A 20122-nucleotide genomic window follows, 5' to 3' on the forward strand; every position below is an offset into this window, starting at 1 on the left:
TCCCAGGAAGAAGAGCAAAAGCGCAAGGTTTTGCGGAAGAGCTCCGCTTTCGGACATGTCCAGGAATTTTGAACATTGCCCCTTCGGCTATCTGTTGAACTTCACCGTAATGCATCAGCGTAGCTCAATGAACAGCATTCTTTAGAAAGTGTTATTTCAGAAGGCCACCCAAATTTCAACAACTTTCAGCAAGCAACGTCGAGAGGGTACGCCCTGTTTTAACATGCATATTCACGGTACTTTGTAGTGACGTCTTTGGTGCTTTATATCAGTATTTCTGTCAGGATTAAAACACTGCTATAATGCTGCAGGAATGCTGTGTATAAGGGCCGTAAATATGCATGTTATTAGAAGGGTGTACCCTTTCGACGTTGCTAGCAAGAGTTGTTGAAATTCAGGCGGTCTCATAAAATATTTTTATAAATGCTGTTCATTGAGTTATGCTAGTGAACTGCGGTGAAGTTTGACAGATGGCTGCAGGGGCAATGTCTTGAATGTCTGGGTATGTGCCAGACTTGTGCACGTTACAGAAAAAAGTGACCAATTAAAATTACAGTTTCTTCATTCAAAACAGTAACTGATTGCAGTTACTAATTGCTGCACCTTGAAGGTAACTGAGGAATTACTGAAAAGTAATCGATTACTTTTACATTACTTTCCTCCGAACTTTTTATTACCATTGCACAAATACAGCAACTATAACTAATGCCAATGTTACATGCCTATCTTATATGTTGTATGCTAATGTTATTACGCTTTATTATTATTTGTATGCTCCTGCTGCTTGGGTCACTCCAAGGCCTGCAGTATTGTATAAAAAAAATAAAAGAAATAACGAGTTGGCCCGGCACTTTCAGGGCGTCCTCTGGATGCACTTGCAATCGTGTCGGTACGCCCTGCTATCGGCTTCACTAACAATTGCTTTTCAACATTTTCGTAGGTCATCTTCAATCGTTTTACTGTCAAGGCACTAACAAAGACTCTGAAAACTATTTCGATGCGCGCGCTGGAGGGAAGGGCGATTTTGTAATGTACGAACGCCATGCCCGCAAGATTGTGGTTTCTCAGTGCCGCAATGCTCGCTGTTCAGGTTCTGTATGAAGCGTAGTGTTTCATTAGTGCAAGGTCTCCAAGAAGACACTCCAGGTAGGGCGGATGTAAAGCTGAAAAAAAAAAATTGTCCGTACGTGATTTCCTGGCATTGACGTCTGAAATTGGCCGTCGATGCGGAGGTATACCCGCCAGTGCCCGCTTAATTCGTCGGCCAATATTTGGTGGAGCGTTATGAGACGAGAAGACAAATACTGAGCACCCGGGGGTTGCCAGTTTGAACATCCGCATCCACGAATATGCTGCGTGGCACGAGCGTGGGCATCTTACTGTAATTCCCATCAAATTCAAGTTCTCCAGTGTCGCCTCTTACAGCTTGTCTCGTCAGTGAAGTAACTGGTTACATGTAATTGATTACCAAAAAAGTAATTGAAATACAGTGAGCGTCACTGAGTAAAAAATGTAACCGATTAATTACGAAACTACCAAAAAAGGTAATTGATTACAAGTAAATAATTATAAGTAATTCGTTACGCACAAGTCTAGCTATTGGCGCTACGGAAGCTTTTCAGGGAAGAACGGTCTACCTACGGGCCGGCCGTAACTCCAAGGGACTGCCTCCAGGTGCGAGCCAGCAGGGAGACCTCTGCGGGCCGGATCCGGCCCGCAGGCTGTGTTTTGGAGATCCCTCGACTAGATTATCAGCTACAGCCGCATGCTCTCGGATCCGCACCGACGTTTTGATGTCTCTTAACGTCACGACTATAAATTTTCATTCCATCCTTCGTTGCGCGGTCCTTATTACTTTATCAAGCTGCTTGTTTACCTTCCAAGTTTCAGATCCATATAAAAGTACTGGTAGAACATAACTGTATATACGCTCTCTTTTCGAGGCTATCGGTAAGCTCCCGGTCACATCACTTCGGAGTGCCTGCCAAGTGCGCACCAATCCATTTTTTATTTATTTTCAAATTTCTTAGTTATGATCCAAGTCCCCCGTTAATCATTGATCTAGATATACGTGTTATTGCTGTCCCTCATGAGCAGAACTACCCCATCACGATGAGAGAGAGAGAGAGAGAGAGAGACTATTGGAAAAATAGAGAGTTTTGCCGTCGCGTATACAACCGCTGGCACGCTACTCTGCATAGGGATTGGGAATGGATTAAAAGATTCCAGAGGGGAGTGGAGAAAAATTCAAGAAAGAATAAAAATAAACATGAAACCAATCACGAATTTTTGTTTGCTTCCGAGGCTACTAAACGTATAATATTGTACTCTGTGATGGCCCTCAATACATGCAAGATCAACAGGGGTTGGCAGTTACTTTAGCCCACCTCGATAGGCAACTTTCGTCAGAGGACTTGAAAGGACAGTAGCTGTACTTTTGATGCCATCCAGGCCTTGCTTGATCTTTAAAAAAGTACGGGTTTGGATTCTAGGCTCCCGTTATGCTCCTCTCCTTTTCCTTCTGTCCTCGTCACCCGTCTTCTCTTTCTCTCCCTCTATCACTTCCCCTAGCGCAGAGAAACTAGCTCTAAGGAAGGTATTTCAAACCAAACTCCCGGCTCTACTCATCGTATACTTCACTCTCTCTCTCTTTCTCTCTGTAGTATTTTGCGTATTGATCCTAACCTCCCCTTAGTCTTTGCCGATTAACGTCTTCTATCGTTTGTTGTGAGTCATTTCAAGCATTGTTGAACAGAACACTATCATCTGCGAACCGCAGGTCTCTAAGGTATAGTCCCTATTGATCCTAGCACCAAATCTGGTCCTCAATATAATCTTTTCAATCATTCTTCCGAGCATGCTGTGAATAGAATTGGAGAAATTGTCCCCTTGCCTAGCATCCTTCTTGATAGGTACGTTTCAGCTTTTTACAAAAATAATTGTGGTAGCCGTGGAATCTCTGTACATACTTCTTAATATATTCATGTATGCTTAGTCTACTTGTTGACTATGCCCTGCCTCCATGACAGCTGATAATACTACTAAATCGACCACTTTTCTTCTAATCTATGAAGTTCATGCACAAATATTGATTATAGCCCGCAGACTACTCAGTTACGTGACTTATTACGTGGACGTTATCCATTGTCCAATATATTTTCTATAGCTAGCCTGTTATTTGAGTTGGTTAAAATCAAATGTTGTCATGATCTTGCTCGATGTTACCTTAGTAATTTTTTTACAATACCGAAGCAAGCTAATAGGAGTATAGTGCGGCCGTGGCTAGAAGAGTAGCCACGTGCTCACCTCCACTTCCCTTGCGCGTGCTTGATCACGTGACCTCCAACATTAGGCGCGCATCAAGCCGCCATCCATTTCAGCTCACCTTCTCACGCTTTCGTTTGCACCCACAGTATACGGCGCACGGAGCGTGATCCTAACGTACTTGGACTTTATACGGAACCTCACGGCGTCGACGACGGTGAAAGTTCACCTGGAGGATCCATATAATTACTATCGCAATAAAGAGAGGAAACGGCCGTAGCTGATATTTTAGTTGAAATTGAGAAGTGACGTTGGGCGCAGATCATAAAATGCGTAGGACAAATAGTCAATGCCTTGTCAAAGTAACAGAATTGGTTACAAGGACGCTAAACGCAATCGAAGCTGGCAGAGGACTACGTGGTGTGACGAGATTATAAATATGGAGGGCATAGAATTGAGTGGGCTGACGCAAGAAAGGAGTAGTTCGAGATTGCTGGTAGATGCCTTCACCCTGAAGGGCACGTGGAATGAGCTGATTAAGGCATTTTGCAGAGTGCAGAATAAAACATACAGATTTCAATCAGCTATAGTGTCATCTCCTCAATTGTCCACGCCTTTTCAATATGGAGGCGCAATCATCATGGCCGTTCAACATGCTGCGTGGGCCTAATAAGCCGTGCCCCGAAACATTAAACGCCCTAAGCGTCCAGCTACGCGAACTCTGGTACTTTGCGACCCATCATATAGACATAAAGGTCGCGTCGCGACACTTCCCTTCTTATGCTTTCAATACTGGTCATCAGCTGTAAATTGATGGAAATTACTGACGCTGGCTTCTCCGCAAGACCTTGGTCATTGTGGAAAAGCCAGCTTTGAAGGAGATATATTTATACTTTTTTGTGAGCAACGTAACATTTTCTAAGCCGCCTCAACGTTAACATTACAAGCTATCACCAGCAAAATTGAGAGCTTGCAATATTAGTTATTCCAGCAGATTCAACGGAGTAGAGTCAGAATGCTAATTTTGAAGTAATGGGGGATCATATCTAAGTTTTACAGAATTTTTAAAACGCACTTGTGGCAAATAGCATAATTCCATTCCTTGAGTTGCAATATTCAAAGAGGCGGACATTACTTGCACAGGAAATCAAAACACATATACAACTAATTAACAAAGTTCACTCATTATCTTCTTAATTAATTACTTTACGGTACATATTGCAAATTACTCATTGTATCCGGTGATACTGCAAGGCGTATCCACTTGGAATGAATTTTCAGGGTGACACCAGTGCCGAGATATTAATTCTCAAATTATGAGACGAAATACATGGGCGTTACAGTTACCTTCGTGTTTCAATGCATAGAAAATAGTTATGTTTAAAAAATAAGTGGAACAACAGTGCAGTTTTACGGCTAGTTTGATGGCGCATATCTCAAAACCGATGTCATACTGGAAATGCACTCCAAGTAAATGCGCCTTGCAAACTCAGCGGTTACAATTTGTAAATTTCAATATGTGCCGTAAAGTAATTTTTAAAACACGTTGGCGGGCTAGTTGGTTAAAATCCATGATAGAATGTATAAGCGCGACTGAACGAGGACGTAGAAAGAAACAGATACACAGAGACAGCGCTTCTCTGTGTGCCTATTTCTTTCTACGTCCTCGTTCAGTCGCGCTTATAGACTCTAATTATTAAAGACGTTAATTAGTGTTTTTTAGCTAGTTCAATATGTGTGTTGATTTCTCGTGGAAGTAATGTCCGCCTCTTTGCATAATCCATCTCAAGGACTAGAATTACGCTATCTGTCACAGGGGATTTTTTAGAAAGTCCGAAAAGTTTCACCGCGTATATAGTATACACGGAGTGCAGTTGAAGCCTAGTGATATCAGTATGTTGTACCGATATCTTAAATGAAAAATGCCACTGAAAGGATGCGGACGCGTTACTACACATTGCCGAGCTAAAAGCTGCGTAAACGTTCACCCATTCTCTACACCAAGATTCCGGTTCAAGCGAATCACGACGCCATCTCACGGCCATTCGCTGCGTGACACCGCGTAAAGGAAGACACTAAGTGATAGAAAGTAAATCTTCCACGCGAAAAAGCGCAATTCATTTGCGCTCACCTGTTCATGTATACATCTTTCGTGGATTCACTGCGAGAGACTCCATTGTAGCAGCGATGTCTTCTCTATCCCTCTTGGCAATTACTTCGCCTTCGTAGGTTAAATACAGCGAGCTACCGAGGCAACTTTATACCGCGCGAGGGTGCCTATGAGCAGAGCCCTCTCAAAAATGAAATGATATATCATTAAAAGTCTTCATATATTGTTCACATAGGTGAAAAGTTTGCATTTGTCCGGGTGGGGGCTGTGGCCCGACCAGCTTTCCGAACCCCATGTGTGGGCATATATATATATATATATATATATATATATATATATATATATATTGGCCGAGAGCTCTTCTGGAGCTCTCGGCCAATGTTGAGTGGTGGACAGCACATTTAGGAACTAGGCCCTCACATTGGATAAATTGAATAAAAAATTACGCTATTCTGTAACCCCGACTCCAATAGCAGTACAATAAGAATCTTTAGTTCTGACGTTTTCGCATGGTAATACATCAGACAATGATAGACGAGCCGCTTTGTTGTTCGTGTCTGAGGCAATAAAATCATGCAAGCAGAACTTGCGCGAATAGGATATGCGGTGATGGCGGAGAAGAACAATCAGGCGCACGCCCAGTTCGCTATGCTTCAATACGAGCAAAGTCGTCATACAAGTGCGATACGGTCGGCATCCGCATAAGTGCTTTGCAAATGCGCGCAGTCTGCTACTTGGTCAGATATCTTGCGCGCGCATCTCCGTCACGTTCTAGCACGTAGGTTTATTCCAAGCCTTGTGGCGACAGCCGTGGCTTTGTCTGCGAACGTACTCGGGACACGTGTGAGTAAGTCTCGGTATACCCGAAGGTTTATTCCAGTGGTACCACTTATTGCCTTATCAGGAACGAGAAACGCAAATTGCCTTGTGCGGATATAGAGTGCAGTCTAACACTATGGGTATAGCGCCTGATTAGTACCCAACCAACGATCTGCCCCCCCCCCCCCCCCCCCCCCCCTGCCCAGTTACGAGTACGAAACCGAATTATCGATGCATAAGAAGCTTTCTGGTTGAAGAATCAGCCTCGTGGTAAAGTAAGACTATTTCGGCTTGTGAATATAAACTACGTGCTGATTCTAGTAAAGAGCCGCACAGGGAGTCTGGACGCCTGCACGCTAGCACAAAGCATCGCCGTGCTCCTCTGGGCTGGCTTTCATAGGAAGACTGCTTTCACTACGGACTTCGTGCCTTTTTTCACGCAGTAAGTAGCCAGCCAAGCTGAGAAATTAACGCTACGTGGCAAAAAAAATAAATAAATAAATAAACGTTACTTTTGGTTCAGTATTCAATTACAAATTTCAGTGCTAGAACGCAGCATAAATTTTAGCAAATGAATGTGTCGTGTACTGTGTGTGCTTGATGTGTTTCAAGACACGCGCATATAAATGTGTATTTTTTAATTGTGTTAAGGAATAACACTTACTGAACCTGTATGTCTGAAAACTTTCTTCGGCTGTGTTTATTGTCCTAGTGCTTGTTGCATTATTTAATAATAATATTCGCAGCAGTCCCTCTGCTTGTCGCTCTTATGTATTTACGCTTACGCATTTGTCGGGCTGGTGAGGGGGGTGGGCAGCGGTCGAGCGGAGCGCCAAAGCAAGATCAAGTTCAGCATGCAAGTGGCGGTCAATGCTATTGCAGAAAGGGCTCAGTGCGGAATGTTGTCGTTTGGTCACTATGGTGGGTACAGACGAGCGCTATGTTGTCCAACAGACGACGTAGCTTGGCTCGAGTAGTTGAATGAAGTAACATCAGACTGGGCAGAGGTGCGCAAGCAACGTTTATAAATATTTCAACAACAAATACCTGAGGAAAGAGTGCGTGGCCAATGGGGTGAAGCGGAAGCAGCTCTCAATAACAGCAGCCCGATATAGAAGTGGGACATAGCTGACCAAATAACAAATGTTCCCTACAATAAATTACCAGAGACAAGATTGCATTTTGTGCAAGCCTCCGATAATTAAATTTTGCGAAAAGAATTTTTTCGCTATTTGCTATGACCGCATGATACAGAAGCGGTTTGAGCCTTTTGATAGAAGAGAAAGAAGCGCAGGAGCCTGGAGAAGAGAGAGAGGACGAAGAAAGAGGAATAAAATACGCGATTGCCTTGTAGATTCCGCGTCCTCACAGTATAACGTTAAAAAAAAATTATTACTTCTTTCCAAGACGATCGCAATATACGTATCTTTTTAGGATTCCAAGTTCCCTTTTTCTCGCACATTGGCCGAGATATCACACTCTTCAAATGGTGTTTGTAAAGAGGAAATTAGGACCTTTAAATGCCCGTATAGAGGTTCCAGTAAAGGTAAGTAATCAGAATCTCAAAATCAAATTTGACATTTTTTCGCAAAGTCTGAACTTTCGTTCACTGAAATATTAAAATGGTCGGTTAGTTGATTATCTTGCTCATGCGCAAATTAGTAACATAATAGCTACGTATACTTCAACGCGTCAAGAGAAGGCTGGGGTGGGTATTTTTGTCACCTTCACTTGGATGGGCATTTGCTTCAAGACTTCCGAATTTCATTCCTGTTTTTGAAGCTGAGCTCTTGGCGGTGACTCTTACGCTGCGCAAGCTCACTTTATTTGCATTCGCAGCTGTTATTATCACAAATTCTTTTTCAGTTTGTTCTTCTCTTGCTGCCTCATCTAATTCACCAGTATTAAAAGTGTTCCTGTCATTAAGTCCGTTGCACTTAAGTCTTCTTAGATTACTATACGTGCCGCGTCACAGTAGACTATATTTAAACGATATGACTGATTCGTAAGCACCATCACCTCTTAATGTACCTGTAAATTCTACTCTCCCAGTATTGGCTTACATCACGGCGATAAGATATCGGAAATTATCTATACACAGAGACTCCATCGAAACATCAATAACATCGTTGACAGACTTGAAACATCTCAGCTTTCCGCGGAGAAAAAAAAAAGTGGTGCTCATCACAACAAGCGGTACCGACTACAAGATTACGCTGCCGCATTTCCCCAATAAAACTATATTTACGCGGGTCTGGGACGTAAAGCTATTCCAACATTTTCGACTTTCTTTCTGCAATCAGCCCTCCACAATTGGTGAATTTTTTTCCTGCCATCCCCACTTCGCTTGTCTGTCACGCGGTGTCAGAAAAACTGCGAAAGCTCCTCATCTGATATGGCGTACACACATTGGTTATCCATGATTAGCCGAACAAAATGAAAATAGTTATTTCTGCATTCTACGCCTTTTTCCATTCTCCATTGCATTCGCACTTCTCCATTCTACGCCATCAGCGCACCACAATTGGTCAAATGTTATCGGGCTGTTGCCATTTCACCTGACAGTCACGTGTCTTCACCAAACCAGGTAAACTGACCTCGTCAAAGTTACGTGCATGCATTAAGTTTAGAAGGACATTTTGCTGGGCGAGTTGGTGCATGGCTATATTTTAGGAAGAGTTGAGCCTAAGAAAGAACGAACACAGGAACAAACGAGGTAGACGAAAACAGCGCAAACTATCAACTGGGTTTATTTGTGTCGAATCTGAATATATAGGCAGTGTTCCCACGTGGCAAAAAAAAGGAAGGAGGGAGCCTCGTCTACCTCGTTTTGTTCATGTGTTCGTTCTTTCTTAAGGCGCAACTCTTCCTCAAACATAGCATGCATTAAAGATGCATTAATATGCCGAACACAACTGCCCCGTTCAGAAATGAAGAGAAAATGACTACCCGCCGATCACTCTGGCACTGGACACGCGGGGAAGGCGGGGAGAATGGATTTATTTGCGTATATTAAAATTTTTTGCGTGGCAGTTAACGTTGTCGAGCCTTTTCAGCACGCGCACGCCATCGCTCTACCAAATTTTTTTCACTGAAGATCCGTTTTAGCTGTATTTTTACCCTTCCGTTGCATGCCGCCGGGATTTTCTGCCAGACACCGAAAGCTAAGCAAGAGGAAGCGGGCCAATCGCAGACGCCGGCACCACCTTCCTCATCAGGTAATCTAATTCACTGCGCTAGCCCGGCCCCACGGAAAACCCTCTCCACTTCTGCATTCTCCTCGCGCCTGGTCAGCCAATTACATAAGGAATTCCTGTCAAATAATGCAGTGGTATTCGTTTTGAAAGCCAACAAAAGTGACCTCCTATAAACAAGGAGAGGATTTCACTGGCCTGTTCAGACAACGCCACGGGTCACCACCCGATGCTTGCGACGGCGGTTACGTAAATTTGACGTCAGGAGATTGGAATAACAGCAGATTCGAATAAATCTTCATCATAGGGCCCCTGATCTGGTAGACTCCCCGCTATACCATTTTTGCGGGGGAAATTGAACTTGTCGATTGCAATTTTTTTATTCTGCCGTCGGTCCATTGCACAAAGGAAAAGATTACTTGAAGCCCCAATTCGTAAACTTGGATTAAATTCAAGTATACTTTGGTCCTGCTGACTTTGGAGATTCAGCTCTGGGTTACAGCCATAAGGATGTGTGTGACACTTTTTTGATTTTATTTAATCGACGAAACGGCTATGATGCTGGTCAGTTTTTATCAGTCTATATTATACTTCTAAATTATTATTAGCTAAATCATTAATCATCATCAGCATGTTTTATGTCCACTGCAGGACGACGGCCTCTCCCTGCGATCTCCAATTACCCCTGTCCTGCGCCAACCGATTCCAACTATAGCGCCCGCGAATTTCCTAATTTCATCGCTCCACCTATAGTCTTCTGCCGTCCTCGACTGCGTTTCCTTTCTCTTGGGTATCCATTCTGTAGTCCTAATGGTCCAACGGTTAACTAACCGGTGCATTACATGACCTGTCCAGCTCCATTTATTTCTCTTGATGTCAATTAGAATATCGTCTATACCCGTTTGCTCACCAATCCAAACCGCTCTCTTTCTGTCTTCTAACGTTATGCCTAGCAATCATCGTTCCATCACTCTTTGCTTGGTCCTTAACTTGTTCTCAAGCTTCTTTGTCAGTCTCCAAGTCTCTGCCCCATAAGTCAGCACTAGTAAAAAGCACTGATTGTACACCTTCCTTTTCAATGATAATGGTAAGCTTCCAGTAATGCGCTGACAATGTCTGCCGTATGCGATCCAACCCATTTTTATTCTTCTGTGAATTTCCTTCTTATGATCAGCGTTCCCTGTGATTAATTGACCTAGGTAAACGTACACCTTCGCAGACTCTATAGAGGCTGACTGGTGATCCTGAACTCTTGTTCCTTTGCCCGGCTATTGATTATTATCTTTAGATGTCTTCTCCATGCATATTAATCTTCAACCCCTCTCTTACACTTTCTCTGTTAAGGTCCTCAATCATTTGTTGTAACTCGTTTGCATTGTTGCTGAATAGAACAATGTCATCGGCAAACCGAAGGTTGCTGAGATATTCGCCGTCGATTCTTACTCCTAAGCCTTCCCAGTTCAATAGCTTGAATACTTCTTGCAAGCACGCTAAATCATTCAGGGAACCTTATTATGCTGACTATAGCTGGGATCGGTTGGCGCAGGACAGGGTGATTGGAGATCGCAGGGATCTTCGTCTTCGTCTTGCATTGGACATAAGATAGGATGATGATGATGATGATGATGATGATGATGATGATGATTCATCTCGGTCGAATTCCTTTCCAAATAAATAAAATTTATTATCTATTAGTTCCTATAAGAACCAGTGGGATCAACTCTCCCCCCCCCCCCCCCCGATTATTGGCCCACTTATACGTGCCATATCCGGAAGACACATCATCACATGTACAATATGCACACTAGCTGCACAGCAAAGCTTTGTATTGCGTCTTTGTAGCTAGGAACGCCACATACATACATACATACATACATACATACATACATACATACATACATACATACATACATACATACATACATACATACATACATACATACATACATACATACATACATACATGGCTGTACTCTACAGTGCCTGTGAAGTAGCAGTTTGTCATTCGTTTAAATGTCAGAACGCTACAGGGGCTCATTCGAGCAGTACGACGTCAGCTAATATACCTACAATACTCTTTTTATACCTGTGATGAACAATAAAGCTTTGCTGAAAATGCTGCGAGAATCTCATGTAGTTTCCCGCATTTGCTGACAGTTTGGCAGAGCCAGGTGATTGTATGACCTTGTCAAAGGGTTCAAAAACAACCTTGTCCTTAGTCATCACCTGCGGGTTCAAGTTCCGCCCTCTGAAATTTGGATGTCCGCTTGACACTGTGTTGGCTTCGGCTATAGGCCAACACGCATACAAGGTGTAACGAAAGCTACACGAACTAACAAAGTAAATGCTTCCATTGGCGAACGACTCGAGTCGTTCACCTGCGCGGAGTTTGTGCGTTCAATGTCTCTCTTTTTAGTACTAGGCGCCTTCGAATGACGCACGAAATTAAATCGACATCCTAAAGAGAGAGTGAGCAAGCAAAGTGAATGCCAAAGTCCACTGTTTATGTTGTTAACATAACACTGAAGTAGAGGGGTCGCATGGAAAGATGATGTTTCGGGTGTACACTTTCGCAGCCTTCGCAAGCTCGAAGTAGCGTTCGGTGCCGCTATAATATGAGCTTGCCTATAGGTAACAAAATGGTCACGTGTCATTGTCGGCAGGCCCTCGCCATCTGCCCTACCATGCATTCTTTATGCCTCCACGAGACGGGAGCTTCGTATTTGTCCTTTTCTAAATGTACACTACACAAAATGGTCAGTCCACGAAGGAGCATGTGAGAGCAGCACCGGCGAACGCGTGTGTCCATGCTCGGTTCACTGCTGTCAGTTGAGTCAACAAACGTGTAAGCTGTGAACAGTCGCGCGCAACGCTGTTGGTGTTCTATGTACATAAGGCTAGTCTGGCACTCGTAAAGTCACTTATTTACACCGCCACACAGAGAGTCGTAAACGAGGCTGTGAAACAGAGGCGAGGCCACTCGTCTAGGAGCGTCCACGTAGCGAACATGTTGCTGTGGAACTAATGGGTACCAACAGAGATGTCACTTGCATTTCCGCCGGAAGTACATGCGATCACCTTTTTGGCAGCCGTAGACGTCGGTGAACTGCTTGCTGTAGGCTAGCGGGAAGTTGCACATGTGCGCGTTCATAGCATTCTGGGGCTCATCTTTGGAGCACCATCGAAAGCAGTAGCTCAAATAGAAGACCTGTGAGGGTGCGAGAAAGTCTATTGTACGCAAGTGCTTTCGGTTGGCGTCTTTCTTCAGGGCATACGCTCGAAACGCCTGGCGAACGCCTTCGATGGAAGCAAGCAGGGCGCGGTACTGGTCTACTGTAGACAGCCCAGGTGCACCCTCTGACCACTGTACGAAATCTTTAAGGTAGCACAGCGATCTCTTATTGTTCGCAAGCCGCGTATTGTTGGACCACCAGTCAAGAGGACCGCCGAAGCCGTCGAAGTCCTTTCCAGTTACGTCGAAGGCATGAAACATTTGTTCTGCAATGGCGGTTCCTAAACCTCCGAACTTCCACGATGTCGGAAAGTACTTAAGATAAAGAGGTTCCGCTGCCGCTGCAACGGGTACAACGATTTTGTTTAGGTCGTTGTGAAATCTGAGAGAATCAAGACTCAGCAGAGGATAATTCCATTTTTGCAGGCTGGTTTTCTGCGCTGACATGTGAAGGTAACTCTTCAAGTAATTCATCTTAGCTTGCTTCATCGTTATTATTGTTTTCATGAAATCACCTGTCAGGTCCGGTATGTAGGAGTAAAATTTGTTAAGGTTTTCCGTGTTATCGACAAACCGCGGGTAGCCATCAAGTAATATCATTTGTCTCGCCTTCTCCAGAGCACGTGCTTTTGTTGACATGTCCATCCAACCATTGGCACGAATGTAGTGAAGGTAGCTTCGCCAAACCGCACTGGTCGTAGCCGAAATAGCAGCTCGCGTCGACGGCTCGCTGAAAGATAGTAAAGTCCTGGTAGTAAGGGCGAAGTGAAGGTTGTCCCGCACGGCGTTGAAGCAGTGCTTCTCGTTGAATGCGCCAGTCGAGCCCGCCAGGACAATACCTAGCTGGTAGGAAGCATCAAGTGCCAACAGTTCGAACACATTCCAGCCGACGAACCAAGACAATAACATTTGATCTTCCAGTTCGTAAACAAGTTCAGATATTGCTTCGAGATGGGCGACATCGTCGACGCGAACAGGCGTGTCCTCTGTGATCGCTTTGGCATTTGGTAGCTCTCTGTTAAGGGCGTGCACCCATTCAGAGCCTGGCTGGTTCGGCATGTATTTTCCGATCCCTCTGATTGCGAGAGTGTCGGTAAAACGCCGCACAGCGGTCACCGAGACCATTACTTGCTTTATTTTCTGTTCATACTTGGTCAGTACCGCGAGCATCGCGTCGAAGTTTTCGTTGCCAAATAACAGGCTGAGCACTTCCCTCTTCCGTTCTTTGGTCGTGTAACTGTGCGAATTGGCGTACAGCATGTGACTTGGCACGGACACTCTCAAGCTGTACGTCTCGCTGTAGTCCACGTAGATATCCACGGTGAAAAGCAAGTGCATGTCCAGGGACAAGGACAGCTTCACGAGCACGTCGAGCGCTTTCAGTTGGCCCATGGTGCCACCTGATGGCCACGTGATGTCAAGACTCCCGATGAAGTTCAAGAGCTCGTTGCTGTTGATCGCTTCACTGTTTACCATGTTCAGGCACGACCGGAACGCAGCGGCCGCCTTTTGCACCGCTGTCTGGTTGCTGGCTGGGACGTCGATGCGTTTCAAATTTCTCACTACCTCCGCCACCACTTTGTTGTACGTGTACTCCGTTTGATTGGGGAATCCGGGATGAGTGTGTTGCCATTTTCCGCAGGTGAACTGATAAAAGTCTTGGCATGGTGGCTGCTTCCTGTTCATCGATGTGCGAACGTCCCGCGTGAGCCGTTCGCACGCTTGCGTTACGCAGAACTTCGTGTGGACGGTGGATATCCACCGCACAATGGGGTAGTTTGCGGCAGCGCATATGACGATGACCACCGTAGTGAAGATACAGTAATTGAGCGCCCGAGTCTGGAAGGCATGCTCCCTGGCCATGGTGCTTCGTAATCTGGAACAGGGTGGGATTTCGCCAGGCCCGTTAGCTATGCTGCACAACGAGACGGCCTCACACACACACTGCGTTCTACGAGAAATAGTCAATCCCTTATATTCCAGCTCTATAGACGGTGGCGTAGTTCTCTATATGTAGAGTTCCTAAATCCTGCTAGGGCTAAACATATTTTCCGACCCTTCTCTCGCGTCGGCGTAGTAGAAAGAACAGTGTGAACATTATCGAAACTGCATCACTGAGTTTCAGGAAATGAGAATGACATCGCAGAAATGGATTCGATATTCCCTGTATTGTGGCGCCTTCTGATAGGACAAAACTAGCTTTCCGAAGCGCGCAAACGCTTATTTGGATGCCCTTCAGGAGTTTTGCTGAACTCGTGCGTAACACCTAGCTAAGTGGCTGCAACAACTGAAGTTTTACACCTCCATAATGAAACCGTTGAGTTGAGGTCTGTGTACGTTATAGATATGAAATAGCTGACTGTATCCCTGTTTTTTTATATCTCAAGATAAAAAAAAAACATTAATTTCAAAATTGTATAACGTGATCCGGCCTTTTCAGGAGGACTACTTTAAGAGGATCACGTTATTTGCACTACAAATCGTAATGTCAATGTGGCTAACTAAAATATATATATATATTAATTGGCTATTTAATTATTCACTTTAGCGCATATGTTCCAATTGCGAAATTGAAGCCAAACAGTAAAAATAGTAAAAAGCATGTCTGCTTAGCCTACATCTGAAGATTACCACCACTTTCGAGATATACATTCCCAAAATACGCAAAGAGTGCATTGGCATTGCAGTTAAGGTAATCCCGAACTGCTTGACGTGCGCTATTGGGAAACTGCTATCTGGAACGTCCATGTATTTCGTGCTATGAATTAAGGCGTTGATATGTCGAAGGCTGTGCAAGCGTTACAATTTCTGGTAAGCAAATATTTATTTAGCGATTTTTTTAGGGACCTGGACATTGCGATCTTGTCTGGCATAGGCTACTTTGTTTTTGTTTTAATCCGTTCTAACTAAAAAAAAAATGAGTAGGTGGTATGTATATACAGATATTATTATAATTACGCTGTAGTTCAATCTGCCGTACGGTTCACTGGGGCTAGCAGTATCTGTAGGGCGAGCAATGTTTGTAAGCGGATGTGTTCAACTCAAATGTATATTGTGTAATCATGAGAGCATAGGCTCAGGAATTGATATATTTAGTCCAATGTTCACTTCATATTGGAGCTTGGTGTTGTATGACTCAATCGCGCTGATCTTCGCTGTCCTGCATCCCACAACTTCGCTGTCCTGCATAAGCAGGACAGTGAAGTCGTAGGCACGTTGGTCTGTCTCATTATTCATTTCAAACTAAATGAATTTGGCAACTTCTCCTTTGGCTGTCCATGGCACGTTTTGCCGCCCGGGAAAGAAGACGCATGCTTGAAAAGCTAATGCGCAACGTTCCATAATGCTCCTGCGGAAGAAAGACAACGCTTATTGGCCAGGTTCGATGTTAAGTGCTGACGCTGCACATAGCAAACGACTGCAGACGCAATGTGTATGCCAGTCGACAATCTTGTGTTGTCGACTACAAGATATATGTTTTTCGAAGAAGAGAATGCGCAATTTTACAACAGCTACGCATGCGAATGAAGTGCCATATTTGTTTTCCTTCTTCCCAGCCATACGTTCAGGAGCATTTACTCAAGACATGCTGTTGATGCGAATGCGCACGCCTACAGTGTACATAACCTTCTACGACAATGCTGTGAGACTGCCACTGATGTCTATGCCATGTACTGACACACCACGCCCAGTTTACACATTTGGACGTTACTTGCAGCGAAGCACGCAGAAGCGTGGCCAATTTGCTCCCTACATTGTTACGTACTTGTCGTTAGAAGTCGCGTCGCAGGCGTATGTATACCAGACACTATTTAGAACCGTGCAGCACTGCTGACTATGACGGCTTGTGGTTTGTAGAAGCGAGACATCTGCGAGCGGCCTACTCACCAAGTCAACTCAGAAGCGACGTCTAGGAGAAGCGTCCCGGGAAGCTGCGACGTCTCGACATGCAACATTGCCTGGTTAACATATGGTTTCACCTCAACAGGGCGCAAGAAATCGAGAGACACGCGTTTTAAAAATGCGCGTGTTCTTCTTTCTTTATACTCTATACCTGATGCGTTGACGCTTCATTTCGAAAGAATTGCGCCAAATCATCGTCGGCCTCAGCAAAAATTCAAATGTTAGAGGCTGTCAGACAAAAACAGATGATAACTCCTTTCGACCAGCAGTAAATATGGAAACGACGAAAAAAAGATAAGGAGCACTGATCAAGAAATATGATGATGTTGATGATGTCTCAAAGAACCGTAGCAGGTATTCACTGTAGGGAATTATCCTCGGTCGAAAATCGGGTGGCATGAGGAACGTATTTTATGATGATGATCCCAGATATTGGCGCATTCCCACAAAGGGAGATTGGCCAAGAAGCTCGCGCTAGAATAACAAGAGGAGGAGGGGCAGAATAGTAAAGTGAGAGTAACAGTAAAAATATTAAAGACATATTTTTTTTTACTTTAATACTTGTTTAAGAATAGCAGAATAAGAAGAATGTGTTGTTTAGCAGTTAGACTGCTATCAGTTAGACTGCTATAGGATGAGCAAAATGAATTCAAAGCTCGTGAAAGAGGAGGCAAAAAAAGAACGCAAACAATGCTTTGAAATGTGCAATGAGCCGGAATATATCGATCACTTTTTTCTATCACATCGGTGGTTTTCCACTCAACGAAAAGGATGTTAGAAAACTGCGCTTCGTAATCTCGGGCTAGCCTTATGCAGTACTGTTCTACTCTCATTTGGAACATCGATATTAGGATGCAGCCACAGGAACGTTTGCCGAGCCGTTTATAGTTATCGGTGCGACCCAAAACAGATACCCTATTAATATTTGTCATTTAGCACGATTTAATTATTTCTCCCTCGATAAATTATAAAATTCAAAAAGTAACAAGACAAATTCACAATAATAATATTAATATATTCAAATATATTATTATTCAGAATTCAAGTTATTCTTCACCTCGACCATACATTTTAATTCAGGTATTATTATTATTTTTAAGGTTTTATTACGTCTACCTGTTTATGAAAGGACCTTATTGCACATTATTTTATTTTATTGATTACCGGTTTCTTTCAAATATTCGTTTACATATTTTTTTGCTCGTTTATCATATTACCGCCCGGTTCGTGGCCTATCCCCTACAGGGGGCTTCTGCCAATGGACAAGGAATCATCATCATCATCATCATCATGCACATCTTCATTTTTCTTTATTAGTAGGTGCGCATAGGAGCCGTGTTTTCATCAATTACTACCTACTGTAATGTCTTGCTTTGCTCATTCAAGCAATTACAGTATAACAAAACTACCTTTAAAAAAAGCTTATCGCATCTGCTATTTGCTACAGATTGCGCAGTAAGTTCACAAAAAATTATATTTTGCAAGGTTATGACGATGGTTGCGATCACCTGACACAAGAATGAGGACACAAGAATGACACAATTTTATTAATTGATGCGCGAGTTGCGAAAGGGAACAGTTATCATACGCGATAAGGAATAGATACTGTGAATGGACGCACAACATCTTGATAACATCAAATAATTTCACTGCGTAACGGTGAGGCTGCAACCATTTTACACAACGCCTCTAGCAACTAACCATCCACAAAAGCACAACAGCAAGCAGCCTAGAACCTCTGTGGGCGCAAACGTGCCGAACCCTTGCCATCACTTCCATCATGACCATCAAGTCGATCCTGTTTAAAGACGCTCTCAATTGCTCAGTTTGAAATCTTGAGGTAGTCGACCACGTTAAAATGTATACCTTAGCTGCTATTATCATATAAACTTACAACAATCACCGTTTGGTGCTCCATACATACCGAATGCAATTTTCGAATGCTGCAGACACAAGCGCATCGATCAACACTGAGAAAAAGCCTCACCACAGCAGAGTATATATCCTCGGGTGTCGCATGTATCCTCGGCGGATCGGTATGCGTGTACACCATTCACTAAGCGAACTTACGAACAAATTTTGACACACACACACACACACGCACACACACACACACACACACACACACACACACACACACACACACACACACACACACACACACACACACACACACACGCACCCACGCACGCACGCACACACGCACACACACACACACACACACACACGCGCACACGCACGCACGCACGCACGCACGCACGCACGCACGCTGAACTGATCTGATTCGAAACCAGCGAGAATATTGATCTGTTATGTGTTTCGTGTACGGTGGCGCAAAGTATTCTGACGCGCACTTCAACGTGTGTTCTGATGAGGCTGGTAAAGTTATGGAAACGGTGGAGCTGATCACTGGGGTGATGTTGGCTCATTAGTATAGACTTCTATGAGGTGCCATTTGAGCTATTACAGACAGCGTAGTTAGGGGCTCCAGGCCCTGACGTCACCAACTTTTGATTTATTAGTGGTATCAAAAATTTAAGTTTGCGCGTTTTTCTACATTTCGCCTCTGTCGGAATTCTGCCGCCTGAATCTGCAAGACAGCCTCTTGGCCTGGTGTGAGGTATCATCGGGGTTCATCAGCTGAGGAGAAGCCAAAGAGAAGCGACCAACGCTGATACGACGTCAAAATTTGATAGGCAGCGAAATTTGTACGTGCGAATGTTGCGTAGGGAAGCTTTTTGTCACAATTTGAAAGCGTCGGCATAGCCACGTCTTCTTTCTGCATTTATTTTTTGGCCGCTTCCATGATATGCGAAGGGAGCGCGTTTATTCGTTGGTAGGCGCTCGACGGCATCGTCGACCAGCACCTTAGACGGTACCGGCTGCCGAGGGAGCTGATACTGAGCCTATTGGCGGCATTATAGAATCGCACCTGCAACCGTGTACAGTGCGACCAGATACAATACTGATAAACAGACGGTCTCTTTGCCTTGAGGCTATATGAACTATTTATTATGCAGCTTTCTTTTTTTTTCGTAGTTAGTATCAAAATAAAGACATTTAGTCACTTTATAATATGGTGGTGGTGGTGGTGATGACGTTGCTACAAGTGGGGTTATATAGCCTGGCAGGCGTGACCGTCAATTGCTGTGCCTGAGCGTCTTTTTCTGCGCCAAATATATCACTATGTGTCCATCGATCAGTCATGTGTCTCGCAGAAATGCGAGAAAAATGTCTGACACTTCCACTGCCATTCTTTAGACGGCGCTTTTGCGATGAACGGGCGAGCTCGGTTGCGCTTGTCGGTGCTGTAGCAGACGCCCGGAAAAGGAAGCTGTCGAATAGGGGTGTGCTTGCCGTAAGAACGTAGCCTCAACTACAGATGCATGATGCGTGATCATGCTATATCAGTTAATCGCGCTTCTTTCATTTCTTGTCGTTTCATCCGAGCTTTGCTCCCTCCTCGCTCACATACGACACCGTAAGTTTAATGCGCTGCCACTTGGGTTGCACCTTTATCTTAGTGTAAGAAAATTTAGAGCGCAGCTCTTAGGCGCCCGTTCCTGCGGCGAGCGTCGGCGTCGGCGTAACCGAGCGAAC

General features: G+C 44.2%; 1 protein-coding gene across 1 annotated transcript; it reads right to left on the reverse strand.

Annotated features, from left to right (window-relative positions):
* Nucleotides 1-12430: 12430 nt before the first annotated feature.
* On the reverse strand, nt 12431-14482 carry LOC126543221 (endothelin-converting enzyme 1-like). Its single transcript, XM_050190356.1, has one exon. It carries the CDS (start codon nt 14480-14482, stop codon nt 12431-12433), a length of 2052 nt encoding a protein of 683 aa, XP_050046313.1.
* Nucleotides 14483-20122: the final 5640 nt, after the last annotated feature.

Source organism: Dermacentor andersoni, chromosome 1, assembly GCF_023375885.2.
Source record: "Dermacentor andersoni chromosome 1, qqDerAnde1_hic_scaffold, whole genome shotgun sequence".
Classification (NCBI taxonomy): domain Eukaryota; kingdom Metazoa; phylum Arthropoda; class Arachnida; order Ixodida; family Ixodidae; genus Dermacentor; species Dermacentor andersoni.